The sequence below is a fragment of the Maylandia zebra genome, linkage group LG4 (assembly GCF_041146795.1).
Source record: "Maylandia zebra isolate NMK-2024a linkage group LG4, Mzebra_GT3a, whole genome shotgun sequence".
In the NCBI taxonomy this organism is placed as follows: Eukaryota; Metazoa; Chordata; class Actinopteri; order Cichliformes; family Cichlidae; genus Maylandia; species Maylandia zebra.
In genome coordinates this window covers 26,848,176-26,870,291 of record NC_135170.1, presented here as the reverse complement: position 1 = coordinate 26,870,291, position 22,116 = coordinate 26,848,176, and the positions used below count along the sequence as shown (strand labels likewise).

The 22,116-nt window shown below is 38.3% G+C and overlaps 8 protein-coding genes across 8 annotated transcripts; 3 read left to right on the top strand and 5 right to left on the bottom strand.

Moving 5' to 3' along the window:
• Positions 1-1,143: 1,143 nt before the first annotated feature.
• Positions 1,144-2,039, bottom strand: LOC106674458 (hemoglobin embryonic subunit alpha-like). Its single transcript, XM_004552169.6, has 3 exons — positions 1,886-2,039; positions 1,573-1,780; positions 1,144-1,336 (listed from the first exon to the last, which is right to left on the bottom strand). The coding sequence occupies exons 1-3, from the start codon at positions 1,981-1,983 to the stop codon at positions 1,208-1,210; spliced, it is 435 nt and encodes a 144-aa protein (XP_004552226.2). The 5' UTR covers positions 1,984-2,039; the 3' UTR covers positions 1,144-1,207.
• Positions 2,040-3,510: 1,471 nt separating this feature from the next.
• LOC101474579 (hemoglobin subunit beta-like) lies at positions 3,511-4,318 on the top strand. The gene is made up of 3 exons (XM_004552170.5): positions 3,511-3,669; positions 3,783-4,005; positions 4,103-4,318. Exons 1-3 carry the CDS (start codon positions 3,578-3,580, stop codon positions 4,229-4,231), a joined length of 444 nt encoding a protein of 147 aa, XP_004552227.2. The 5' UTR covers positions 3,511-3,577; the 3' UTR covers positions 4,232-4,318.
• Positions 4,319-5,960: 1,642 nt separating this feature from the next.
• Positions 5,961-7,297, bottom strand: LOC101474858 (hemoglobin embryonic subunit alpha-like). The gene is made up of 3 exons (XM_023152542.3): positions 6,788-7,297; positions 6,486-6,682; positions 5,961-6,176 (listed from the first exon to the last, which is right to left on the bottom strand). Exons 1-3 carry the CDS (start codon positions 6,798-6,800, stop codon positions 6,048-6,050), a joined length of 339 nt encoding a protein of 112 aa, XP_023008310.1. The 5' UTR covers positions 6,801-7,297; the 3' UTR covers positions 5,961-6,047.
• Positions 7,298-8,218: 921 nt separating this feature from the next.
• On the top strand, positions 8,219-9,011 carry LOC143418388 (hemoglobin subunit beta-like). The gene is made up of 3 exons (XM_076883311.1): positions 8,219-8,378; positions 8,482-8,704; positions 8,802-9,011. Exons 1-3 carry the CDS (start codon positions 8,287-8,289, stop codon positions 8,928-8,930), a joined length of 444 nt encoding a protein of 147 aa, XP_076739426.1. The 5' UTR covers positions 8,219-8,286; the 3' UTR covers positions 8,931-9,011.
• A 372-nt stretch (positions 9,012-9,383) lies between these two features.
• LOC101475153 (hemoglobin embryonic subunit alpha-like) lies at positions 9,384-10,565 on the bottom strand. The gene is made up of 3 exons (XM_004552172.5): positions 10,405-10,565; positions 10,108-10,315; positions 9,384-9,597 (listed from the first exon to the last, which is right to left on the bottom strand). Exons 1-3 carry the CDS (start codon positions 10,497-10,499, stop codon positions 9,469-9,471), a joined length of 432 nt encoding a protein of 143 aa, XP_004552229.2. The 5' UTR covers positions 10,500-10,565; the 3' UTR covers positions 9,384-9,468.
• A 6,659-nt stretch (positions 10,566-17,224) lies between these two features.
• On the bottom strand, positions 17,225-18,693 carry LOC101475444 (hemoglobin cathodic subunit beta). The gene is made up of 3 exons (XM_004552173.5): positions 18,346-18,693; positions 17,792-18,014; positions 17,225-17,696 (listed from the first exon to the last, which is right to left on the bottom strand). The coding sequence occupies exons 1-3, from the start codon at positions 18,435-18,437 to the stop codon at positions 17,568-17,570; spliced, it is 444 nt and encodes a 147-aa protein (XP_004552230.2). The 5' UTR covers positions 18,438-18,693; the 3' UTR covers positions 17,225-17,567.
• A 753-nt stretch (positions 18,694-19,446) lies between these two features.
• LOC101475746 (hemoglobin subunit beta-A) lies at positions 19,447-20,353 on the bottom strand. Its single transcript, XM_004552174.4, has 3 exons — positions 20,188-20,353; positions 19,790-20,012; positions 19,447-19,678 (listed from the first exon to the last, which is right to left on the bottom strand). The coding sequence occupies exons 1-3, from the start codon at positions 20,277-20,279 to the stop codon at positions 19,547-19,549; spliced, it is 447 nt and encodes a 148-aa protein (XP_004552231.3). The 5' UTR covers positions 20,280-20,353; the 3' UTR covers positions 19,447-19,546.
• A 671-nt stretch (positions 20,354-21,024) lies between these two features.
• LOC101476035 (hemoglobin subunit alpha-B) lies at positions 21,025-21,906 on the top strand. Its single transcript, XM_004552175.5, has 3 exons — positions 21,025-21,193; positions 21,312-21,519; positions 21,685-21,906. Exons 1-3 carry the CDS (start codon positions 21,099-21,101, stop codon positions 21,811-21,813), a joined length of 432 nt encoding a protein of 143 aa, XP_004552232.2. The 5' UTR covers positions 21,025-21,098; the 3' UTR covers positions 21,814-21,906.
• The last annotated feature ends 210 nt before the right edge of the window (positions 21,907-22,116 follow it).

Genomic DNA, 22,116 nt, shown 5'->3' with positions numbered 1-22,116 from the left:
AAAGCTGAAAGTCTGGATTTCAATCACATATTGATGGTTTCATTCACAATACAGTGTGTATAGTGGCAACAATAAAAACTGTATCTTTATTCCAAATTTTATGAAGGTCTCCTTTGGTCTTTGTTTCTGGGCTCGATCTACCTATTTAGTCACAAAAGCTTTTTTCTACCACAGAGAAAATGGGTTAATGTTTTGTTTTGTTTGAAAATTATTGTTTTATCTAATGGAAATAACTTAGTGTCCAGTGTTTCTGTGACTAAATCATATTTCTTTATTAATTTCAGTAATTGGCCAGTTAACAGATAACAGTCATGCATCAATGGCAGCGCAGTGGTGCGGTGATTAGCGCTGTTGCCTCGCAAGACGGTCCTGAATTTGATTCCGCCACCTAGCTGGAGCCTTTCTTTGTGTGTCTGCATGTTCTCCCCGTGTTTGCTTAAATCCTTTAGGTTTTCTAAGTTCATTTCTATTATGCCTAGGTTGCCATTATAGACTTTTTTTTTTTATTAGATTCCCCTTTGTGTCTTCAACCCCTGTATTAAGTCTCCCTTGCCCTTCATGTGTTTCATGTCTGCGTGTCTTGTGTTGTCAAGTTCTTGTTGTCATGTCTGCGTCTAATTATGTTTCTTCTTTTATTCTGAAGAGGTCTTGTGTTCCTATGTTCAATGTGTTTACTGTACAATATAAAGCGCATTGAGGTGACTTTTGTCATAATAGTTATTATTTAAATCGCTATAAATGACTATAGAAAAGAGAAACCAATGCAGAATTTGAAAGTCAAGTAAAAGTGTCCCAACTGCTCTGAATTCAGATCTTGATTTTACTTCAGGTTTTCAATGGACTTCTCTATGCTATGTATGTAGCTTCAGATGTGTTATAAGCTTAGGGAAAGAACTAAACAACAAGGAAAACTCCTGCTTGGCTTTTGTCAAGTTGTACTACATTTTTGCAAAGTCTTCTTATTACCCCCCTACAAACAGCCAAGTATTTATAATCATATCAAAGGTTAGGGTCAGTCTACATCTCTTAAAAAAATGGATGTAGATGTGGGCCAATGTGTTGTTGACCTGAAATAGAAAGCTTTTAAATCCTTTTAACTTATTGTTTGCAAACACAAGAAGAATATAAAAATAATCACAACAGTTTGATTTTTATTTTATTATTATGTTTCATTATTCAAATTGAGACATCTGCTCATGTGTACACTTTAACGGTATTTCTCAGACAATGCATGAGCCACAGCAGCCAGGAACTTGTCCATCGCCACGTGGACCTCAGGAGTGAAATCGTTGGGAAACACGGTGGCCAGGACCACGAGGAGGTTGTGAGCAAGAACCTGTGAAAAGATGAAGATCACATTTTTTTAAAAAAACGCCATGCTGTTAGAAAATGCATGCCAGGGTTATTTATTTCTGTTTATTTGAATACTGCGATTCAGTATTCAGTACTGCTACAAGAAGTTAAACATTAAATGTACATTAAGCTTAGAAACAAAGAAACTGCAACTAAACCTTCATGAAAAAAAACACAACGAAATCAGGACCACTTTCAGAATTTATTGTATGTCAGTACCTTGAAGTTAGCAGGGTCCACTCTCAGAGTGAAGGCGTGCAGCTCACTGAGGCTGAGAAGACCACCGGTGAGATCATCAATTTTGCTGACAGCATCAGTAACTGCAGTCATCACGGTTGCTCCGTGCTTCTTCACCGGGGCAGAGCCGGGGCGCAGGTCCTTCCAGTGGGAGAAGTAAGTCTTGGTCTGAGGGTACACTGTCAGCATCCTGGGTAAAAATGTAAGGTGAGTTAACAGTACATATATTTTAAAAAAAGGAGCACGTTAAAGCAGTCCATTTGGGTCCAGATTATAAGTCATAATCCATATTTACCTGGAGACAGCATCACAGCCGATTTGTTCCTCCTTTCCAGCCACCTTAGCCCAAAAGGCTTTGACTGTGTCCTTGTCCTTAGCAGAAAGACTGGTCATCTTGCCTGTTGACTTTTCGTTTGAAGTTGTCTTGACCACCAGAAAAGCTTTAGGCTTTTATATGTAGAACAGTAAACGGACACACCCGACACACCTCAGAGATAGCAACAGGCTCTTGGACAGGCCCAACATAGCTTTGAAAACTACTGAAGAAAAAGAGTTTTAAATGGTGTTCACCTATAAAGTTAGTGCACACAATAAAGAAATAAAACTAAACCAAAGAGTGGAAAAGGAAAATGTATTTCTAGACAACAAAATCAAATCAGTTTTATTGTCACATCACATGTGCAGGTACACTGGTACAGTACATGCGAGTGAAATTCTTGCGTGCGAGCTTCACAAGCAAAAATACAATAACATAATAACAAGCAAAATATAAGAGCGGGTAAATCTGACAATTATACGAATAAATATATGTACAATATAAGAGTATTTGCGCATTACTGAATGTGTATACTAAATATGTATATCTGTGTGTGTGAGTGTGTGCGTGTGTGTGTGTACATATTTTAAAAATAAAATAGAAAATCATGAAATATAATACTTTTTCATAAATACCTAAAATTGCAATGTTTTTGGCTCATGGGTTACATTAACAAATGAAAACTGTATTTTTAACTTTGACTGTTTATTAAAATAATTGTTTATCATCTAAAATAATCAACTTTGATAGACAGTTCAGTTTTTAAGGTGAGACATTAGTGAATCCCGTATTTATTTATGTTGCAAACAGATATCAGAATGGAAAACAATTAATTAATGATATCAGAGGATTTTTATAACAAGGCATTTTCTTTTCAAGCATGAGCTAATTTTTTATATTTTGACAGCTGCAATCTTAACAGTGGATTAAACATTCTTATTTTGCTTTTTACACAGGAGATTTTGGACCCAGATTTGGATGGTGGTCTAATTCATTCAAGCAAAATTTGATGTAATTTCACTTCAAATTTATGATTTAAATATAGACATGTAGATTGCCAAGGAGTCATTACTCCAAATTGAAATTCTGCAGTTAACTGCCGTTTGTTCAGGCAGTTAAAACTTACGATGACTAAGGTTTGAGGATGACGTTTGTTTCTGCCTTATCTAAACTTCCAACAGGTGGATCCACCCTGAGAGCAGTAAATGTTTCCTGGATATCTGTGGGTTTATTTTTACTTTTTTCTTTTTTTGTTCACAAAAGAGCTCAAAAGTTGAGATTTCCTGTTTAGACAGAGGTGATCCTTCATTGCAGTGAAATGTAAAAAACAGGACATAAAATAATAAAAGCTAATGAGGCTCACATGTATACCTGAGTAGACACAATTAGCTATCTGAGTGGTCAGAGGCTAAATTCGCAGATTTTGAGAGTGACGAATGAAAATAATTTAGAATTTAATTTATGATTCAATGATAATGAAAAAACTGAATCATTTTCTTTGATTCAGTTTGATGGTGAAGTGAATATAGTCCTGCCAAACCCCACACTGGCACATCCCACTGTCTAACTCCACCCAACTGTATATCTGTGGGTGGAGCGAAACAGACCTTTAAAAGCTGCACGCCGTGACCTGCTGACTAACAGGACAAGTGAAAAACTCAACAAAGCAAAATGGTTGTGTGGACAGACTTTGAGCGCACCACGATCCAGGACATCTTCTCCAAGATCGACTATGCGGTCGTTGGGCAAGCAGCTTTTTCCAGGTATGACCATGTTTCTGATATTCACTCCCTTAAAGAATGTGCAAGATTATATGACTCTATATATGACTCTTCTTTAATAATTGTGAGCTATTTAAAATTGTCTGTTTCCGCAGGTGTCTGATTGTCTACCCCTGGACTCAGAGGTATTTCGGTGGATTTGGAAACCTCTACAATGCTGCTGCCATCACATCAAATCCAAGGGTTGCGTCTCATGGAAAAGTCATCATGGAAGCTCTGGAAAAAGCCGTGAAGGACATGAACAACATCAAGGCCACATATGCAGAGCTGAGCGCGCTGCACTCTGAGAAACTGCAGGTGGACCCTGACAATTTCATGGTAGGCAATGCTGAACTGATGGTACTGGCTTCTATTGATATTTATGTATTTATTTAGCATGTTCATGATATCTCATGCATGTTGTGTTGTGTTACAGCTCCTGGGTCACTGCCTGACCATTGTGGTTGCTTCCCAGCTGGGTAAAGCCTTCACTCCTGAGGTACACGCAGCTTTTCAGAAGTTCCTGGCAGTGGTGGTGTCCTCCCTCAGAAAGCAGTACTACTAGAGAGCTGCAGAGGACCGTCACATACTCAGTTTTTTTAATCATGTCTTAAGGAGGCTTAAATAAATAAAACAATGGGCATATTCTTCACTTTGTTGTTTTTTCCTTTTCCAACATTTGTAATTATATCAGGGTGTAGCAGAAGAGTTAAATGGTGGGTGTATCTTGTAGTGCAACCTATAAATGAGCCTATTCTTTTAATTTTTAAATGGTGTCCTCCCTCAGAAAACAGTACTACTAGAGAGCTACAGAGGACTGTTTTTAAAGTGTGACTCAAAATGCTGATAATAAATGCGATATATGAAGCATATACCTCAAGTTGTTCATTTTATTTCCCCTTTTTTCAGAATATATGGTCATATTAGTAAATAAAAGTAACTCTTTGAGAGTCTTGTAAGCTTTGTTCATATATAGAAAAATATATAGGCCTACACACTGTTCTTTTATACTGTTCTGTGAGACAGCTGATGTACAAACGAAATACAACTACATCCAAACACAAACACACACAGACAAATGTGAGCAAGGTGATACTTGTAAAAGGAAAACACCATTGTGTCTTCTAGTTGATGGTATCCATAACAACCATGGTATTGGATCGATTGCAGTGCAATAGGGTTGATAATTTGTTTGTATTCTCTAAATTCAGTATGTAGCCCACTGAACTTTGTGAGATAAGTTGTGTCGACTCATTAGTGTAGAACGACATTAAAAATGTGTTAAGAATTCGTAAACTGTATGACATGACTCATGTCATAAATCCTGATACACTGCTCTCCCCTACATAAACTGCCTATATAGATTTAAAGTATCAGTATCAGTATTGGTATGGGCAAAACTGGGCCTTTATTTACTTGGTATCAGATCGATACCTTATTCTGCATTATCCCACATCACTACTATCTTCTTCTGGGGTGTTTTTTTTAAAGGCATAACTTCTAGTAAATCAGATTGTGCTGTAACTGATCGAGGTCAAATAAACTGTCAATTACTAATAAGAGCATGTGACCCTGGCCATGGTTATAATGAAAATAAAGTTTGCAGCGTTTGGTTTTATAAATCATTTGAACGTACACATTTTTTTCTTTGCTTTACAAATTTTGTTGGTTATTGCATTGCTCTGGACAATTATAAAGGAATCATAAACAATAATAAAGATGTTCTCAGCAAACTACAGCATGTGCTGCTGTGTTGTGTCCTGGGTTTATCTTGGATTGGATTTTCCATGTTATTTTAAAGCATAATTGCTGCAGCAACAATATATATACAGGCATCTAAAAAGCTATTTTATAGAATGAATAGAATTAATGTTGATATTATTTTAAAAAATATAATCGTCAGAATATTAATTTGTGCTGGGATCTGCAAAACATCGGCAGCCTCCTATAGCCTGCAATAAAGTTATAGCGATGTTACTTTTATTGCACAACATTATAGCTGTAGAAACAAATAAAATCGTTACTCTGTGGCAGCTCGCATTTAATGGTTAGAAAGGTAGGCTATTACTTTGAACACTCTTTCTGTGTTTGCACATTAAATTTTATTTAGTGGCCAGCTGAAAGCTTATTGGTCACTCATCTTGACTTTTAATAAATTCTGGCACATTTTGTTGGCCTTTCATCTCAGCCCTCCTTTATTACACGTATATTGTTTTTATTTTTTAGATTTGCCACCAAATTGAAAGTTGATATCAACTTTAAATAAATTCACTTCACCACACAGATAACAGCAGTACTGTATTAGATTTATTTATTTGTTTTTACATTAAAAATCAGTTTGGGAGTATCCAAGCCCATGTTGTTGACCGTCAGAGTGCAATTTATCGGTACTTTTCAGACAGGGCAAGCGCCACCGCAGTCAGGAACTTGTCAATAGCCACGTGGACCTCGGGGGTGAAGTCGTTGGGGAATGTGGTGGACAGGACCACAAGGAGGTTGTGAGAGAGAACCTGTGAAAACATGATAGCCACATTTAAAGTCACATTTAATTGCTGTAATATTCTGCAAACATTTTTTTTTGTACGATTGAACCGCACAGTCTGGGTTAAGTGTAATTTAGACAGAAAATAGATATGCTTGAGAATAGTGATTTGGGAAGAAAAACTTGGGATGTCTAAAGACAAAAAAATATTAAATCTATTAAATTATTTTTATATTAATACGAAAATGCACAAAAGTTGTGATCTGTTTTATTTAGGTCCAAACCTTCACAGCAAAACACTAAAAAGTTTCACTGCTATGATTTAATAAATAAGTACCTTGAAGTTTGCAGGGTCCACTCTCAGAGTGAAGGCGTGCAGCTCACTGAGGCTCAGAAGAGCTCCGATCAGATCATCAATTTTGCTGACAGCATCAGTAACTGCAGCCATCACGGTTGCTCCGTGCTTCCTCACCGGGTCAGAACCGGGACTCAGGTCCTTCCAGTGGGAGAAGTAAGTCTTGGTCTGGGGGTACACTGTCAGCATAGGTAAAATGTAGGTTAAGTAAATAGTAGGTAAAAAATGCAGCAGAGGGTCTGTCCAGTTGGGGTCATAGGTTGTATATCATAAGGCATATTTACCTGGAGACAGCATCACAACCGATGTCCTCCTCCCTGCCAGCCACTTTAGCCCAGAAAGTTTGGACTATGTTCTTGTCCTTTTCGGAAAGGGATGTCATGTTGCCTGTTTTTGTTTTGTTTTTCGCTTTTCCTGATCAGCTCAAACTACGGGGGCTTTTATACATGAAACAAGCAATGGACACACCCGGGCCACCTCAGAGATATGACCACAAGGTTCTGCTCGAGATAAACGCAAGATAAAATTGCGATGGTGGCTCTGAAGACCAGTCCGTAAGCCAGTCTCAAGGCAGTGTTTATTTATTCATTTATTTAATAAATTAATTCAATTAATCCAACTGAATACTAAAAGTTTGCAGTTTTAAAACCCAAAACATAGATTTCCAGTGACAGTGATTGTTGTCTTTGAGTCTGTTGCTGTTCATATTAATGTGGTGCTGAAATAAGTCAAAGCAGTAAAATGGACATTTTAAATTTATAACAACAACAACAACAACAACAACAACAACAACAATAATAATAATAATAATAATAATAATTATTATTATTATTATTATTATTATTATTATTATTATTATTATTATTATTATTATTATTATTATTATTATTATTATACAAGAACATATTATAAAAATTACGTAGCATACAGCTTAGTACTGAAAAACCAAAATTAAACATGTAGAGGACTAGAAATACTGATTCAAGTTCTAGATTTTGCAAGGCTGTCAGTTACCAACATGATGACGTTATATCTTAGCAGCCAACACCTTACTGAAACATATCTGATGTTCAACAGGTGGGTGCACACTGAGCCGTTAGCCTCAGGAAAGAAAGTTGATTTCTAGGTTCCCATGTGAGCACAGGGCATGATAACTCTGCCAAAATCAACCTAAAATTAGCGGAAGAGATATAGAAGTATGGAAAAATGAGACCAAAAAAGTTTCAATAAAAACCAAAATGCTATCTCTCCAGCGCAGTGGAATCTTCTGGGGGTTTTTTTAATCTCACCTTATCTTTAAACAATTCTTTATTTATGTTTACTTACAGTTAATTAAGCTAATTAAAAAAAACGTCTGCAGATCTGTTAAATGAGACTGGGATTTGGTCTGTGAGTCAGCTCGATTCAGAAGGTGTTCTTATGATATTCTGAATTTCCCGAACTTAAAAATGTAGCTCTGTGTGATTCCCTAACATTAAAATGATTTTTTAAAACTGTAATACTGAAAATATCAGGTAACGAAAACGTTTATGAATAATGAAACTAATTAACTAAGCTGGCACAAATGTGACGAAGACTTACACTGGAAAGCTTGTTTTCTCTTGACTGATTTTCAAGTTACACGAACAAAGAAGTACAAAGCGTTACATGTAACTCGGTTTATCCACCCTACTGTCCTACTCCACCCAACTGCATATCTTTGGGTGGAGCGAAACAGACCTTTAAAAGCTGCGTGTGGTGGGCTGCTGACTAACAGGACAAGTGCAAAACTCAACAAAGCAAAATGGTTGTGTGGACAGACTTTGAGCGCACCGCGATCCAGGACATCTTCTCCAAGATCGACTATGCGGTCGTTGGGCAAGCAGCTTTTTCCAGGTATGACCATGTTTCTCCCTTAAAGAATGTGCAAGATTATATGACTCTATATATGACTCTTCTTTAGTAATTGTGAGCTATTTAAAATTGTCTGTTTCCGCAGGTGTCTGATTGTCTACCCCTGGACTCAGAGGTATTTCGGTGGATTTGGAAACCTCTACAATGCTGCTGCCATCACATCAAATCCAAGGGTTGCGTCTCATGGAAAAGTCATCATGGAAGCTCTGGAAAAAGCCGTGAAGGACATGAACAACATCAAGGCCACATATGCAGAGCTGAGCGCGCTGCACTCTGAGAAACTGCAGGTGGACCCTGACAATTTCATGGTAGGCAATTGTGAACTGATGGTACTGGCTTCTATTGATATTTATGTATTTATTTAGCATGTTCATGATATATCATGCATGTTGTGTTGTGTTACAGCTCCTGGGTCACTGCCTGACCATTGTGGTTGCTTCCCAGCTGAGTAAAGCCTTCACTCCTGAGGTACACGCAGCTTTCCAGAAGTTCCTGGCAGTGGTGGTGTCCTCCCTCAGAAAGCAGTACTACTAGAGAGCTGCAGAGGACCGTCACACACTCTGTTGTTAAATTGTACCTCAAAATGATGTTAATAAATAAGATATATGAAGCATATACCTCAAGTTGTTTGTTTTATTTCCCCTTTTTCATAATAGGACCGTTACATACACTGTTTTTTAAATCATGTCTTGAGGAGGCTTAAATCAATAAAACAACGAGCTTATTTTTCACTTTGTTGTTTTTTCTTTTTTTTTTTTCTAGCATTTGCAACTATATCAGGGTGTAACAGAAGAGTTAAATAGTGGGTGTAAGATATTAATTAGCCTATTCTTTCAAATTTTAAATAAGATGGTGTAAAATAAAAATAAGTCATGCTGTGACTTTCGCATCAAAGGACCTCTCATAAATTATGACGGATGATAAAGTATTGTGGTGTAAAGTATTTTTAATGTACACCACACAAAAAAACCCAAACAAACACGGCAGTTTCATTGCATTTGATTTATTCAGATTCAGACTGGCAGTGAATTGCTATCTGAGCCCCTGCCGCTCGTCGCCTCCAGTATGCAATTTATCGGTATTTCACAGACAGGGCACGAGCCAAGGCAGCCAGGAACTTGTCTAAAGCCATATGGACCTCAGGGGTGAAGTCGACGGGGAACATAGTGGCCAGAACCACCAGGATGTTCTGAGCAAGAATCTGTACAAAGATCGTGACACTTCTTTAGCAGAATCAGGGATTATGACATCAAAGATCAGTTATCTGAATCATAACTCAGTCTATCCTGTGTTTCTTCGGTGACAGTGTCGTGCTTTGACTTGCTGACAACACAGGCAACTTCCCTGTTTGTTTAAAAGTGTAACATTTTTGCGCTGCAGCAGCCGAAACACACATTTCATTTATCCTAAAGATAACTGTAGCTCGATGTCACGAATTGGGGTTCAACTTATGATTTATTTATATTTGCATATGGCCTTATCCATGTGTGGATGGGACAGATTTATAGGCTTCTAAATCAAAGAATAATTAATGATGACGTTACAGTTCCTCACTAGAAGGGATGCAGTCTCAACCAGTAGCCTATGGAGGCACATTTAAATAAAAACTACTAAAAAATGTTTAAGCAAGCGTTTAATTTGTAGTCCAATTAATCTTTAAAGCAAACCCACAGGTTTTCTGAACCGCTTTCATGATTTAATAAACAAATACCTTGAAGTTTGCAGGGTCCACTCGCAGAGTGAAAGCATGCAGCTCACTGAGGGTAAGAAGACTCCCTGCCAGGTCGTCGATTTTGTTCACAGCATCGGTTATTGTAGCTGCCACCATTCCTCCGTGTTTCCTCACTGGGGCAGAGCTGGGGCTCAGGTCCTTCCAGTGGGAGAAGTAAGTCTTGGTCTGAGGGTACACTGTCAGCATCCTGGGCAAAAACACAGGTGAATAAGCCAGTAAGTAATAGATAAAAATGCAGAAGCGGGTTAAATTCGCCTCGTGTTTTTTCTTATTTACCTGGCAACAGCGTCACCGCCAATGTTATCCGCCCTTCCCGACACTTTAGCCCAAAAGGCCTTGACTATCTCCTTGTCCTTAGCAGAAAGACTCATCTTTCCTCTGGACTTTTTTTTTTTTCAAGTTCAATGCCGTGTTCGCTGCAAACGGAGGGGTTTTATGGATGCAGTGGAACATAGGCACACCCAGCCCCCCTTCAAGATAATGCTATAGGCGTTTGGAAGGATTCCAAATGACATGTAACAGCTGGCATGAGATAAACACGAAACCAAAGTCTCACGGTGTTCTATAATATAGGACGAAACAATCAGAATTATATTTCCCACGGGCATCCAACTGAAGCGTACAAAACTGACAGCTAGTGAAACCCTCGTATCACCTGCTCAAACTGCTCAAACTTGGACGTGCTGGTAATGCTCGGACGTTAAAAACTGGCCTTAATGAATTAACTGGCTGCTAAGAAACACATATGGTATGTGTACAAGCCAAATATCTTATCGTTTCAGCTTTGCCCCACACTGGAAATGCGCTCTTGAGGGATGGTAAGGGTCTATAAATAACCTCCACTTTGGAATTAATCCAAACATTTTTATTTTGGCTCACTCCTTTAGATGAGTAAATCTAAAGATGATTTTTTTTATTTGTTCTAATTAAACAAGTGTTTATCCTCACAAATCACACTCCTTATTAACTGGAGGTTAAAGCTTTTATTTTGTTTTACACCAAACTACAAGAAAAAAAATGTAAATATAACTTAGTAACTGCTATTTCAATATTTTATTTACACTCAAAAGAGATTTATGTCCAAAATGTTGAATTCAAGTAATTTGATTAAATGTAAGTTTTCCATATAGTTTTCTTACATACATGTCAAACGCTAAATGTAATTGAATTTGGTCAAATAAAATGTACTTGATTGGTATACATTCAATTTATGTCAAAAATATTTTCCGTAATAATTAATTCTGAATAAATAAACCTTTGATGTCATATGTTCCAGTTGTCTTTACTCAAAACTACTGCTTCATGTTTATGACGGCCAAGAATAACTTTTTAAACATACATACATTTGTATATATGCTTGTGTTTATTTACTTTATTAACTGCCTTTGTAATTGCAATTTATATGAGATAAATTAAATCAGTACGCTTTAACAATCAGTCCGTGGATTCTGATTTAAAATCTAAATTCTACAATTAATTAATAGGCCTGTTGGTTGTGCTATCAGTTACAAACATGATGATTATGCCATTCGCCGCGTTCGTTTTTACTGTGAGGCTTATCGTTTCAGTGGGTGGGCCTGTTTTAAAAAAAACAAAACAAAACATGATAATGCAGGAGCAGCACTGGCTGCACCACGACATATCGACGCGGTTACAATTATACATTCGCTCTTGGTGTTAGTTTATTTCATTGCATTGCAGGGAGCAGTGGCGGAGCGGGGGGGGGGGGGGGGGGGTGACTTACTGGGCTTAAGCCCGGGTTGTTTTGTCAGAAGCCCGGGGTCTTTTGGAGTGTAATTTTTTCATAGTTAGATGCCTGGCTGACAACTGTATAAAACAAAAACTACACACAATATTCGAAGCACATAGTGCACACTGTGGAAATTTATGACTGTGCGTGAATCCCTCCTAATATTGGTATGATCCGAGCACAGCGACTGAGCGAGGGGCCGGGGGGAGCTGCTGCCTGTTGGAGAAACGGAGCCAAGCAGACTAAGGAGAGCTGAAGATCGACCAGGTACCAAAAGCAAATCATTCGTACTGTACAAATAATGTAAATATGACGGTGAATCACAAAAGATTGATATCAAACTGATCACTTGACCAATATTACGTTACTTGCTCTTCGAGTGAATCAACAAATGGCGAAATGAAAAGCAGAACAACAACAATGCTGTTTCTTTATAGAGTCTTAGCTTACATGTATGTTTATTTCATATTTTCAGTCGTTACCCTCCGCGGCTAAATAAATCGGTTTCAGTAATGCACTGATATACAAGAATGGGCATAAGGAGCTTCTTTCAAAGAAAAAACTCTGGTAGATGTTATTTTATATATTATGCTTTGTATGTTGTTCAGTATATTTCTATGGAAAACAAGAGGAACTTCAATACACAGCAGTATATTCACAGTTTAAACCAGATACTTACATACACTTTATGGAAAACACAAGAACATTTTATTACTGTACAACATCAATTTAGAGTAAACTTGTTTTGCTTTGGATAAATAAATATCCTTTGAATTAGTTAAATGTCAGAATAAAGAGAGACAGAGCTGTCTATTTTTTATCACTTTCATCAAATTTAGGAGTACATGTACACTTAGTTTATTATTAATTAATAAGAAAACTCCAGACGATTCCATTCTGAGCTGAAGAAGCTTCTGATAGGTTAGTAGAGTCCATGTGAGTAAATTGGTGGCACACCTGTGGATGCATATAAGGCAAAACACAGAGCCTGTTTCTTTGAAATGGGAAAATCAACCAAAGATGTCAACCAAAACACCAGGAAAAGAACTGTGGAGCTCCATAAGTGTGGCTCAATTTTGAATACAATTGGGTGCCATTTTTGATTAAGAAATACAGATAGTTTCTCCCTTTACTCTTAAAGTTAACAAACATGTTTTTATATTTATCAATCTAAAAAAATAAACATTTAGTCTGATTTGATGTTACAATTAAAAAAGTGTTTTTATCTGAAAAGTGTGTAAATATCTGGTTTCAACTGTATATTTGATGATTGTCAGCACAAAGAGGGAGAGAGAGGAACAGAGAGGGAGAGAGAGGAGAGGGAGAGAGAGAGGAGGAGAGAGGGAGAGAGAGGAGCAGAGAGGGAGAGAGAGGAGAGGGGGAGAGAGAGGAGGAGAGAGGGAGAGAGAGGAGCAGAGAGGGAGAGAGAGGAGAGGGAGAGAGAGAGGAGGAGAGAGGGAGAGAGAGGAGCAGAGAGGGAGAGAGAGGAGAGGGAGAGAGAGAGAGGAGGAGAGAGGGAGAGAGAGGAGCAGAGAGGGAGAGAGAGGAGAATGAGGACAGAACAGAGAGGGAACAAGAGCAGGTGAACACCCCCCCCAAAAAAAAAAAAAAAAAATCCCACATGCATACTACCTTTAGGGCTAAGCCCCGGGTGTATCAAATGTCTGCCTCCGCCTCTGGCAGTGAGTCGGGTATTTTTAGCTAATGTTTAAGTTTAGAACCTGCTTTGACTCTAGCTGTCACCATCTGATTTGCTTCAGTTAAATGTACCTATATGTGTGCACTCGCGCAGTGAGAAAACGTCAAGACTGAATGGCCAAGTCGGTTCCTGTCCGTTGGTCAAATAAACGTCTAATTCTTTGCCAGGTAAAACACCAAGTGTGCTCAATCGTCTTCTTTTTGAGCGGCTTCAGTTGTTTTATAAACCTTGTAACTATGCACTGCTCTCAGTCATACCTCCCGACCATGTCCGATATGATTATGACAGGACAACAAAATGACTCGAGCCCTCGTTCTGTCTGCAGTGCTCTCACACAAGCAGGGGTCTGTTGCACCATACTCATTTTTTCCGGCAGTGACTTCTTGTGGCAAAGAAGAGAATTGCATTCTTATGATCAGTTGCCTTGTTCGTCTGGGACAATTAGCCACACACCAGGGACGATTCTAGGATCAAACCACTAGGAGGCCTCAGCCCCCAGTCATAACGTCATCCATTCTGCCTTACAATTATACCAACATATTATGCTGCATGTAAACATAATTTTCACCTTTGCAGACCTGAATGTTACAGGATAAACATTAAAACATATCCAAAAGAAATATCTTTTTTGGATTATATTTCAGTGTTGAACCCTTTCATGCATGAATTATGACAACCTCAGTCAGGATTTTTATTCTTAAGTAGTTTTAGTCATCTTTAGGCATGAAAAAAAAGATTTTTGAACTTCATTTTTTTTAAACATGTACTTTTCAAAGAGTTTGTTACATGTCCACTTAGGTGGACAACCTACGTTTTGACCTATGAATTTGGTATGGAGTGACACATCAGTGTCCGATGTAGTGGTTTAAGTGCAAGTGTGCCATCAACACTGAAACGGATACAAGAAAACAGCCTTTGAATAGCTGTCCACTGTACTGACCACTATGCACGAAGAATGATTCTGAATAAATGATCACAGTTCTTAATATAACTTTTGAAAGTAAGTTAAAGCAAAATTTGTAGTAAAGCAGAAAAAGAGGAGAAACTTGCACAAACTTTAGATCATGAAATCATCATCAATGAATGTGGGCAAAAGAGAAGCTACAGCTTTTGCTGTCTTTGACTTTTGCTCTTTACCTCTAACCCTTTCCATCCCTGTCTCTCATGCAGCTCCTCTGTTTGAGTGCACTAATAGCAACTTGACATCAAGAACACTGGACTTGATTTCACTGTAATCTGCTGTATGATCTCCAACAGAGAAGTTTGGAAAATGTAGCATTAAAAGGGCATGTTGCTTTTAGGGTGGTTGAGCATCCAGAAAAGTAGTGATGTGTCGGTCACGAACGAAACGGCTCTTAGAGCCGGGTCTTTGACATGAACGACATGAGCCGGCTCCTTATCGGGAGCCATGGGTTTTTTTTTTTCTTTCTCTCACCCTCTCTCTCACACTTTTTTCCGCTTCACTCTGCACGCGAGCCTTGGGCTTTGCCCTGGGAAGAGGGGGGAGGAGCGATAGTTACACTCGCAGTAGCACAGGAACAGAGCAGGAGGGAGAGACAGAGAAAGAGAGCCAGGGATAACAACGTCACATTAGAAAGGTGTAGTAATCATCCACAGCTATTTTCAGTTACGGATGATAAAGGATTCAGAAAGTTTATTCATGCAGGCCTATATGACAGAGAATGTGCATGTTCTTTTTGTTTTCATATTTTATTTATATTTAATTTTGTTGTGGTTTGCAGTGTTTTGTGTTGTTTCACTTAAAATTTGTTTAAAAGGAAAAAGCTGACAATTTAAATAGTTGAAAGTTGAAATGTGAATAGTTGTTTTTTGTATTATATGATTTATTTATTACATTTTATGTGGAGTGAATAAATAAAAGTATATTTACGGTGGCCCCTAGAGACAAAGCACGTACAAGTTTCAAAACAGACACAAACACAACAGAAGTGCTCCAGGATGCTAGGGGGCAGTGTTGAGCTTTTGTTACCCAGTGGCTACACAAGCCAGGAAGTACCAACGACCGGATTTGGTGTGTGGTAGTAACAGGTAAATGAACTTTTTTTTTTTTTTTTTGAATATATGTGTGTGCTTGTGAATAAATACACAAACAATACACATATGCGTTCAATTGTGTAATTTAAGTGATCTAGGTAGCTCTGTTTTGGAAGTTCAGTTAACGCTAGAAATGTGTTTTGGAGTTTGGAGGAAATTGTACATGCTTTGTCTCTAGGGGCCATTGTATATATTTATATATAAACATATATAAATAAAACCACTTTTTTTTTACATTAGTAATTATTTTTGTGCATAATTTTATATTGTTGTTAATAATAAATTAATTAAAGCAATAAAACAACCTGAAGAGCCGGTTCTTTTAGTGAGCCGAGCCGAAAGAGCCGGTTCTCTAAAAGGAGCCGGAAATCCCATCACTACTGAAAAGGGTCTAAACGCGCCAATGCTACAAACTGCGTATTTCTCACTTAATACTCACATTTTTCACACAATGTGAATATTAGGACATCTTTTATATTTGTTTACATTATCTGTGTGATGACTTTGAGCTTTCTGGGTCATTGTTCATGGTGAATCTATTAGACTGAATATGACCAGAGATTTTTGATCAATTTGTTTGTGTCCCTGTGGCCTTCCTTTTATGTCTGTTTGATTGTTCTGTCATTCTTGTTTAAAATAAACAATTATATGACCCAATTCCTGTATCTTCTTGCTGTCTGAATCCACATGGATACCATCAACCCTGTTGGTGCCACTGTAAAATCCAAGCCTTAGGAGGAACACACTCTATACATTAAAACCGTTACAACATTAAAACCCTTATATGGTGTCTGTTTTACAAATTCAAACAAATAGGCGTTCAAATTTGGGATGGTTGTTTTCAACAATGCAACTGTGACCCAGATATTTTTCTATCAAGACAATTAAACTTGATTTTCCGCCATGTTTTTTCTCCTCTCATTAACTGCAGTTACACTTGTTGATTCAAAATTTCCCTTAAAATGCCGTGAAATGACAATGCCAATACTATTAATTATATATTACCTCCCTCAGGACATACTGCATTTTCTTTGGACCTTCATTACTAAGTCAGATATATTTTCCATTTTTGCTTGATATAAGATTTCAGCAGCCTTACTAGGTTCTGGGCTTCCTTTATAATGTTTTTCATTTCTTAGTGTATCAAATGTTTTTAATGTACGACAGGTGTAGACTGCAGCGAGGAGATTGTTGCAGAATGTCATTAGGGCATTATCTCTATGAAATAAGCTGGGCCTTCCCTGCAACAGACCTCAAGTAAATTGTTTAGTTGACTGTGAAGACCGCTGTGGACGTTAACCAAATTGTGTCAACATGACCCATCCCTAAAAAGTTTTATCAGAATTCATTAAAGACTGGTTGAGCTCATTTGTTTACTGACAGAATGACACATGTGCAAACACTACCAAAAACATAACCTGTTTGGCAGATGTAACAATGAATGTGTGATTGATGGAAAGACTTTCAGCATTATTTCAAGTGGTTTAGCAAAGGTACTGTATTAATTTTAGGAATTATAGCCATTAATACAGTTCCCCATATTCAGAGGCTCACAGTAATTTGAAAAGGTGACATAATATTAACTATAAAAATAGTTTTTATGTTTTATTAACTTTTCACAGAGTTGGAAAAAAAAACAACAACTTTCAGTCCATGACAAGTTCTTAACTGTCTGAAATCTGGAACCCATGAAAGTCACTAAATGCTGTTTCCTCCTTTAGCTCTGTCAGACTACTTTCACTTGCTGCTTGTGTGTGTTGGGGTCTCTTTGACTTCAGTTTTGTCTTTAGTAACTGTCTTCAGTATGAGACTCACCAAGCTCCAACTGATAAAAAACAAACTGAAATGCACTCATGTCAAACTTATATCAGGGCTAACACACGTTTTTTGTTTTGTGTTTTTCTTTAAGTTGTATTATCTCCAAATAGGTTCTTTTCAGCGGTACTGACTGCTCATAGCGTCGACCACAGCAGATATAAACTTCTGCCAGATAGCTTGACTCTGGGGGCTCAGGGCTGACTTGAGTTTGCATGCGATTGTGATAGTGATACAGTCTGCCAACAGCTGTGGGGGAAAAAAGAGAAAACACCATGAAAACTCTACAAGTGCAAAACGTCACGTATTTTTTTCATGTGGGTTTGAGGAAAAGTGTTGCTTACCCTGAAGCTATCAGGGTCCACTTCGAGTTTCTGAAAATGCAACCGGCTCAGATCAGCATACGTCCGTTTCATGTTGTCCATGTTGTTCACTGCTTTGTCCAGAGCCTTCAGCACCATCCTTCCATGAGCCGCCACTTTGTCGTTTTTCAAAATAGCAGTGATGGTGAAGAGATCTCCAAAAGAACCAAAATATCGCTCAGTCCAGGGGTAGACTATCAAGACTCTGACAATGCAACAGTCAGTGGTACAGGTTAATGAGCATAAACGATACCACGTGATAAAATCTGAACTAACTGGAGAAAAAATCCCTAAATATACAACGTACCCTTAAACAATGGAATATTTAAAAAATAAGAATTTTTCACGATCGTTTTTTCTTTATTTATTTCTTTTTAAACCAGGCATTGAATTTTACTATTACGAAATACCCATCAACTAATTAAATAGCAATAATAATAATAATGTATTGAGAGAAAATTGCCAGAATATTTTTTTCGTTTTTAGGATTTTTTTACGATCCGTTCTTGAACAGTAAAACTTTCACAATCACCTACCTTGCCCAAATTTGTGACCCAATCTCATCGATATCAATTTTTTCCCAGATAGCTTTCACAGTGCTGCGCTCCAGTTCCGTCCACTTAACCATGACCTGAGCGAATTGGATAAACAGTTTTACTTCCGCACTCTGAGCTGCTGAGTGATCAGCTTTTCCGCTTAATGACTGGCAAAAATGAACCAGCAGATGGTATGAGGGTCCTATATTTCCAGCACACTAAAAGCGGACGGATGAGTCTGAGCTACACAGACTACGTGTCGACTATCACTGCAAAACACAATGGAAATGCCCAGAGATGGTATGGTATGGCATCAAAATATCCTCACGTAAACATAACCACCTCCCCATCCTGTTGTATCAAGTAATTTTCCAACAGCTGATGAACTTAGATTATGCCATGCTATCATTATCTGAACATTCAGGCTTTCCCCACCCAAATAAATGATCCGCGGGTCCACTTCATATCAGAAACGTATGAAAGTTTATTTCTTGGCCTTAAATTACCCCATTCAATTAAACTTGTTTTAAAAACTGATCAGCTCAATCAGGATTATGGCCCGTCCGATCGCGACAGTACTTATATTATATCCTTCAGTCATTTTTGAATTTCATTCAAGACGTTTTAAAAAAACAAAAGCATAGCGTTTTTATAATGTTGCCGCTATACGCCTAGCAGTGTTCTTGTGTTATGTTGGGTCGAGGTTATAAACGAATTTTCTGCACTAAAGAAGAAATACTTTTTTCTGAGCTCGCAGATTGACTCGTTGTTAACGCTCTAACTTTAAATATGCGTAAAATGCCTGATAGCTGATGTTCTTCTTTGCATTTTGGAACACTTCACTTACATCAACAATACTTCCCATGCAGCCAGAGAACAACAACTTTGGATCCCTTTCACCCTTTTTTATACGAAAAGCAAAACTTAACAGTAAAGGAAAAAGTCACGAAACGGATTATCGGTGAGGCATACTTGTAATATTTATATTATACTCAAACATATAGGCGACTTCTATTGAGGACTATTGACTGTCCGAGATCTCCTTCTTGATGTTGTATTGTCGGTTAAAAGAACAAGTCAAATGATCGCACAGAGAATGAGTATGATTTGAGGTTTTATTTATTGGTGCATCTGGCAACAGAGTCAAAAAGATATATGATGTCACTGTTGCACATCTTTGATGAACTGGCACTCCAGAAATTTAGTGGTACTGTCTACCCAGGGCAGAAACGACCACGGACAAAAACTTCTGCCAGGCTTCCTGGACCTCAGCGGTGAAGACGCTGGGACCAAACTTAGCGGCAACGCACAGGCTGATGCATTCAGCGAGCACCTAAAATGAGAGAAAGAAAATGCTTAACAGAGTTAATAAACACAAACTAATTAGCTAACCTTTTTCAGGTCCATGTGTGATGATTGTTTCTGGGTGCTGGTGGGGGCATACCCTGAAGTTATCGGGATCCACGTGGAGTTTCTCGGAGTGCATAGCGCTCAGTTTGGCGTAGGTCTGAGTGATGTTGTCCAAGTTCTTCACAGCATTTTCCAGACCACCCATCACGGTCTTTCCGTGCTGTGCCACTTTGGGGTTTCCCATAATGGCGGCATTGGTGGACAGGTCTCCAAAGGCTTGGAAGTATCTCTGACCCCAGGGGTACACAATCAGAAGCCTGAAATAAAACCAGAGAAACAATATTAATTTTAGTGCATATAGCATTAATAAGTGCTTCTACATACACAAAGAAACGTGTTGATATATTCGCTTCGGCCAAGTTTCAACATTATAGTAAAAAAAGTTGCATAACAAACGACCACGTTTCTGAATTGCTATGAGCTGCAGGTTACCTGGAGAGGGCCTGGGGACCGATTTCCCCCACATCAATCTTTCCCCACAGGTTTATGATGGCACTGCGCTCAGCATCTGTCCACTCGACCATTTTGACGGGGTGCAAGTCTCCTAGTTCACGAACAGGTTCTCACAAGTTCTCACAAATCTGCTTGTGAATAATTTACTTGAGATTCCCGTTTTTATTCGTTTAACCCGCACCCCCTCCTTCAGTCATCGAAGCATCTGATTGGATAATCTGCGCCCGCCTGTTTAATGACGTGTGTTTTGCGTAAAGCAAATTTGGGCAACGGTCAGTGCCAACCGGATAGATAACGTCATTTGGCTCAGATATTGCTGTCACTTAAAATTACTCAGCTACAAATAATCCATACTATTAGTCAGTCAAAACACACAAAATTGGACCAGTAATATCAGTAATACCAGCTTTTTAACACCTGCTTTTAAATAAGCTAAGATATCATACAGTTTATTTATCCAAAAGGATATGTGCTCTCTTAACTTTAGGAGGGTATTTGTGCTCCTTGTTGGCTATAAAACAACGTGTTTTTATTTTTAAAATATCAAACTCTGACTAACAGTGCAGCCTTTAAATTATGATTTATGTTTAATGCCATTTTTGCTTAGAGCATATTTCTTTTTGCATAAAATCTATTCGCCAGTTGTTTAAAGATTTTCGTGCAGTGCAGCCATTCAGTTTTTCTTTTTCTTTTTTTTAATTGTCAATTGCGTCAATTACGTGATATCACGTAATTGACTGATAAGCAGTTTGCTTATCAGACATGCATTCTGGATTTGATACTTGGGCGTGGCACCATTTGGGTCGACATAAAGACGCACTGACAGATCCAACCAAGCAGCATTTTTTGATCAGCATTTTCCCTTGCATCCCGGAAATTCAAAGGCAGTCATGAGTCTCTCTTCGAAAGACAAGACCCTGGTGAAGACCTTCTGGGCCAAAGTCGAGTCAAAGGTCGCCGAGATGGGTGGAGAAGCTCTGGGCAGGTAAGATCTAATTTTAAAGTAGGGATGACACGGGCTTTTTTAAGAGGGTGGGTTTTTCTTTATTTTTTCTTTGCTTTTTTTGTAACTTCTTCGTATTTCCTTCTGCTGTATTTTACAGGATGCTCGTTGCTTATCCTCAGACCAAGACCTACTTTTCTCACTGGGGCGACCTGAGCCCTAACAGTCCGCAGGTGAAGAAGCATGGTGCAACCATCATGGCAGCTGTGGGAAAAGCTGTCAAGAACATTGATGATCTTACCAACCACCTTAGCAAGCTCAGTGAGCTGCATGCCAGCCAGCTCCGCGTGGATCCTGCCAACTTCAAGGTAACAAAATATTGCGACCTTTAAACCTACCAGAAATTATAATCATTATTTGTGCACGTACTTTAGTTTAGATTGTGAGCGTTAAAAAACTAAAAAACTAAGTGAATGTAGGGATGTCTGAAGTGCCTGATTTAATCTAATCTGCTGTTTCTGTCACAAACACAGATCCTCACTCACAACATGATCTTGGTCCTGGGCATGTACTTCCCTGCGGACTTCACCCCGGAGGTTCACATCTCCGTGGACAAGTTCTTCAATAACGTCGCCTGGGCTCTGTCCGAGAGATACCGCTAAACATCAAGACAGAAGCTACCAACGTGTGGCATGAATGTCAGCAACCCTCATCATATGTGGGGGCTTGTTCAATAAAATTCACAAACATAAGAATGTCTATGTGTCCATTTATTCAAGCTTTTGTAGAGAAGAATACGCTCATTCCCACAGGTTACAACACAGATGAAAAAACCCACACACAGTATGAAAAAAATAAGCCATGTTTTAAGTATGTTTTTTAATTCTGGCACGTCATTTGCCACAACTTCGATTCCGTTTACACTGTATGCTCGTTTTCAAACATCAGAACAAAGTCTCTGTGGC

Excerpts from the sequence above, each read along its gene's own strand:
- LOC101474858 (XM_023152542.3), bottom strand. Across the intron at positions 6,177-6,485 it reads TGGACCCTGCAAACTTCAAG|GTTCTCTCTCACAACCTCCT; the intron begins GTACTTATTTAT and ends ATGTTTTCACAG.
- LOC101474579 (XM_004552170.5), top strand. The coding sequence starts at position 3,578 with ATGGTTGTGTGGACAGACTTTGAGCGCACCACGATCCAGGACATCTTC. Across the intron at positions 3,670-3,782 it reads GGGCAAGCAGCTTTTTCCAG|GTGTCTGATTGTCTACCCCT; the intron begins GTATGACCATGT and ends CTGTTTCCGCAG. Across the intron at positions 4,006-4,102 it reads TGGACCCTGACAATTTCATG|CTCCTGGGTCACTGCCTGAC; the intron begins GTAGGCAATGCT and ends GTTGTGTTACAG.
- LOC143418388 (XM_076883311.1), top strand. The coding sequence starts at position 8,287 with ATGGTTGTGTGGACAGACTTTGAGCGCACCGCGATCCAGGACATCTTC. Across the intron at positions 8,379-8,481 it reads GGGCAAGCAGCTTTTTCCAG|GTGTCTGATTGTCTACCCCT; the intron begins GTATGACCATGT and ends CTGTTTCCGCAG. Across the intron at positions 8,705-8,801 it reads TGGACCCTGACAATTTCATG|CTCCTGGGTCACTGCCTGAC; the intron begins GTAGGCAATTGT and ends GTTGTGTTACAG.
- LOC101476035 (XM_004552175.5), top strand. The coding sequence starts at position 21,099 with ATGAGTCTCTCTTCGAAAGACAAGACCCTGGTGAAGACCTTCTGGGCC. Across the intron at positions 21,194-21,311 it reads GGTGGAGAAGCTCTGGGCAG|GATGCTCGTTGCTTATCCTC; the intron begins GTAAGATCTAAT and ends TGTATTTTACAG. Across the intron at positions 21,520-21,684 it reads TGGATCCTGCCAACTTCAAG|ATCCTCACTCACAACATGAT; the intron begins GTAACAAAATAT and ends TCACAAACACAG.
- LOC101475444 (XM_004552173.5), bottom strand. The coding sequence starts at position 18,437 with ATGGTTAAGTGGACGGAACTGGAGCGCAGCACTGTGAAAGCTATCTGG. Across the intron at positions 18,015-18,345 it reads GGGTCACAAATTTGGGCAAG|AGTCTTGATAGTCTACCCCT; the intron begins GTAGGTGATTGT and ends TTGCATTGTCAG. Across the intron at positions 17,697-17,791 it reads TGGACCCTGATAGCTTCAGG|CTGTTGGCAGACTGTATCAC; the intron begins GTAAGCAACACT and ends TTTCCCCCACAG.
- LOC101475153 (XM_004552172.5), bottom strand. The coding sequence starts at position 10,499 with ATGAGTCTTTCTGCTAAGGACAAGGAGATAGTCAAGGCCTTTTGGGCT. Across the intron at positions 10,316-10,404 it reads GGCGGTGACGCTGTTGCCAG|GATGCTGACAGTGTACCCTC; the intron begins GTAAATAAGAAA and ends GTTTTTGCCCAG. Across the intron at positions 9,598-10,107 it reads TGGACCCTGCAAACTTCAAG|ATTCTTGCTCAGAACATCCT; the intron begins GTATTTGTTTAT and ends ATCTTTGTACAG.
- LOC106674458 (XM_004552169.6), bottom strand. The coding sequence starts at position 1,983 with ATGACCAGTCTTTCTGCTAAGGACAAGGACACAGTCAAAGCCTTTTGG. Across the intron at positions 1,781-1,885 it reads GGCTGTGATGCTGTCTCCAG|GATGCTGACAGTGTACCCTC; the intron begins GTAAATATGGAT and ends ATTTTTACCCAG. Across the intron at positions 1,337-1,572 it reads TGGACCCTGCTAACTTCAAG|GTTCTTGCTCACAACCTCCT; the intron begins GTACTGACATAC and ends ATCTTTTCACAG.
- LOC101475746 (XM_004552174.4), bottom strand. The coding sequence starts at position 20,279 with ATGGTCGAGTGGACAGATGCTGAGCGCAGTGCCATCATAAACCTGTGG. Across the intron at positions 20,013-20,187 it reads GGTCCCCAGGCCCTCTCCAG|GCTTCTGATTGTGTACCCCT; the intron begins GTAACCTGCAGC and ends GTTTTATTTCAG. Across the intron at positions 19,679-19,789 it reads TGGATCCCGATAACTTCAGG|GTGCTCGCTGAATGCATCAG; the intron begins GTATGCCCCCAC and ends CTCTCATTTTAG.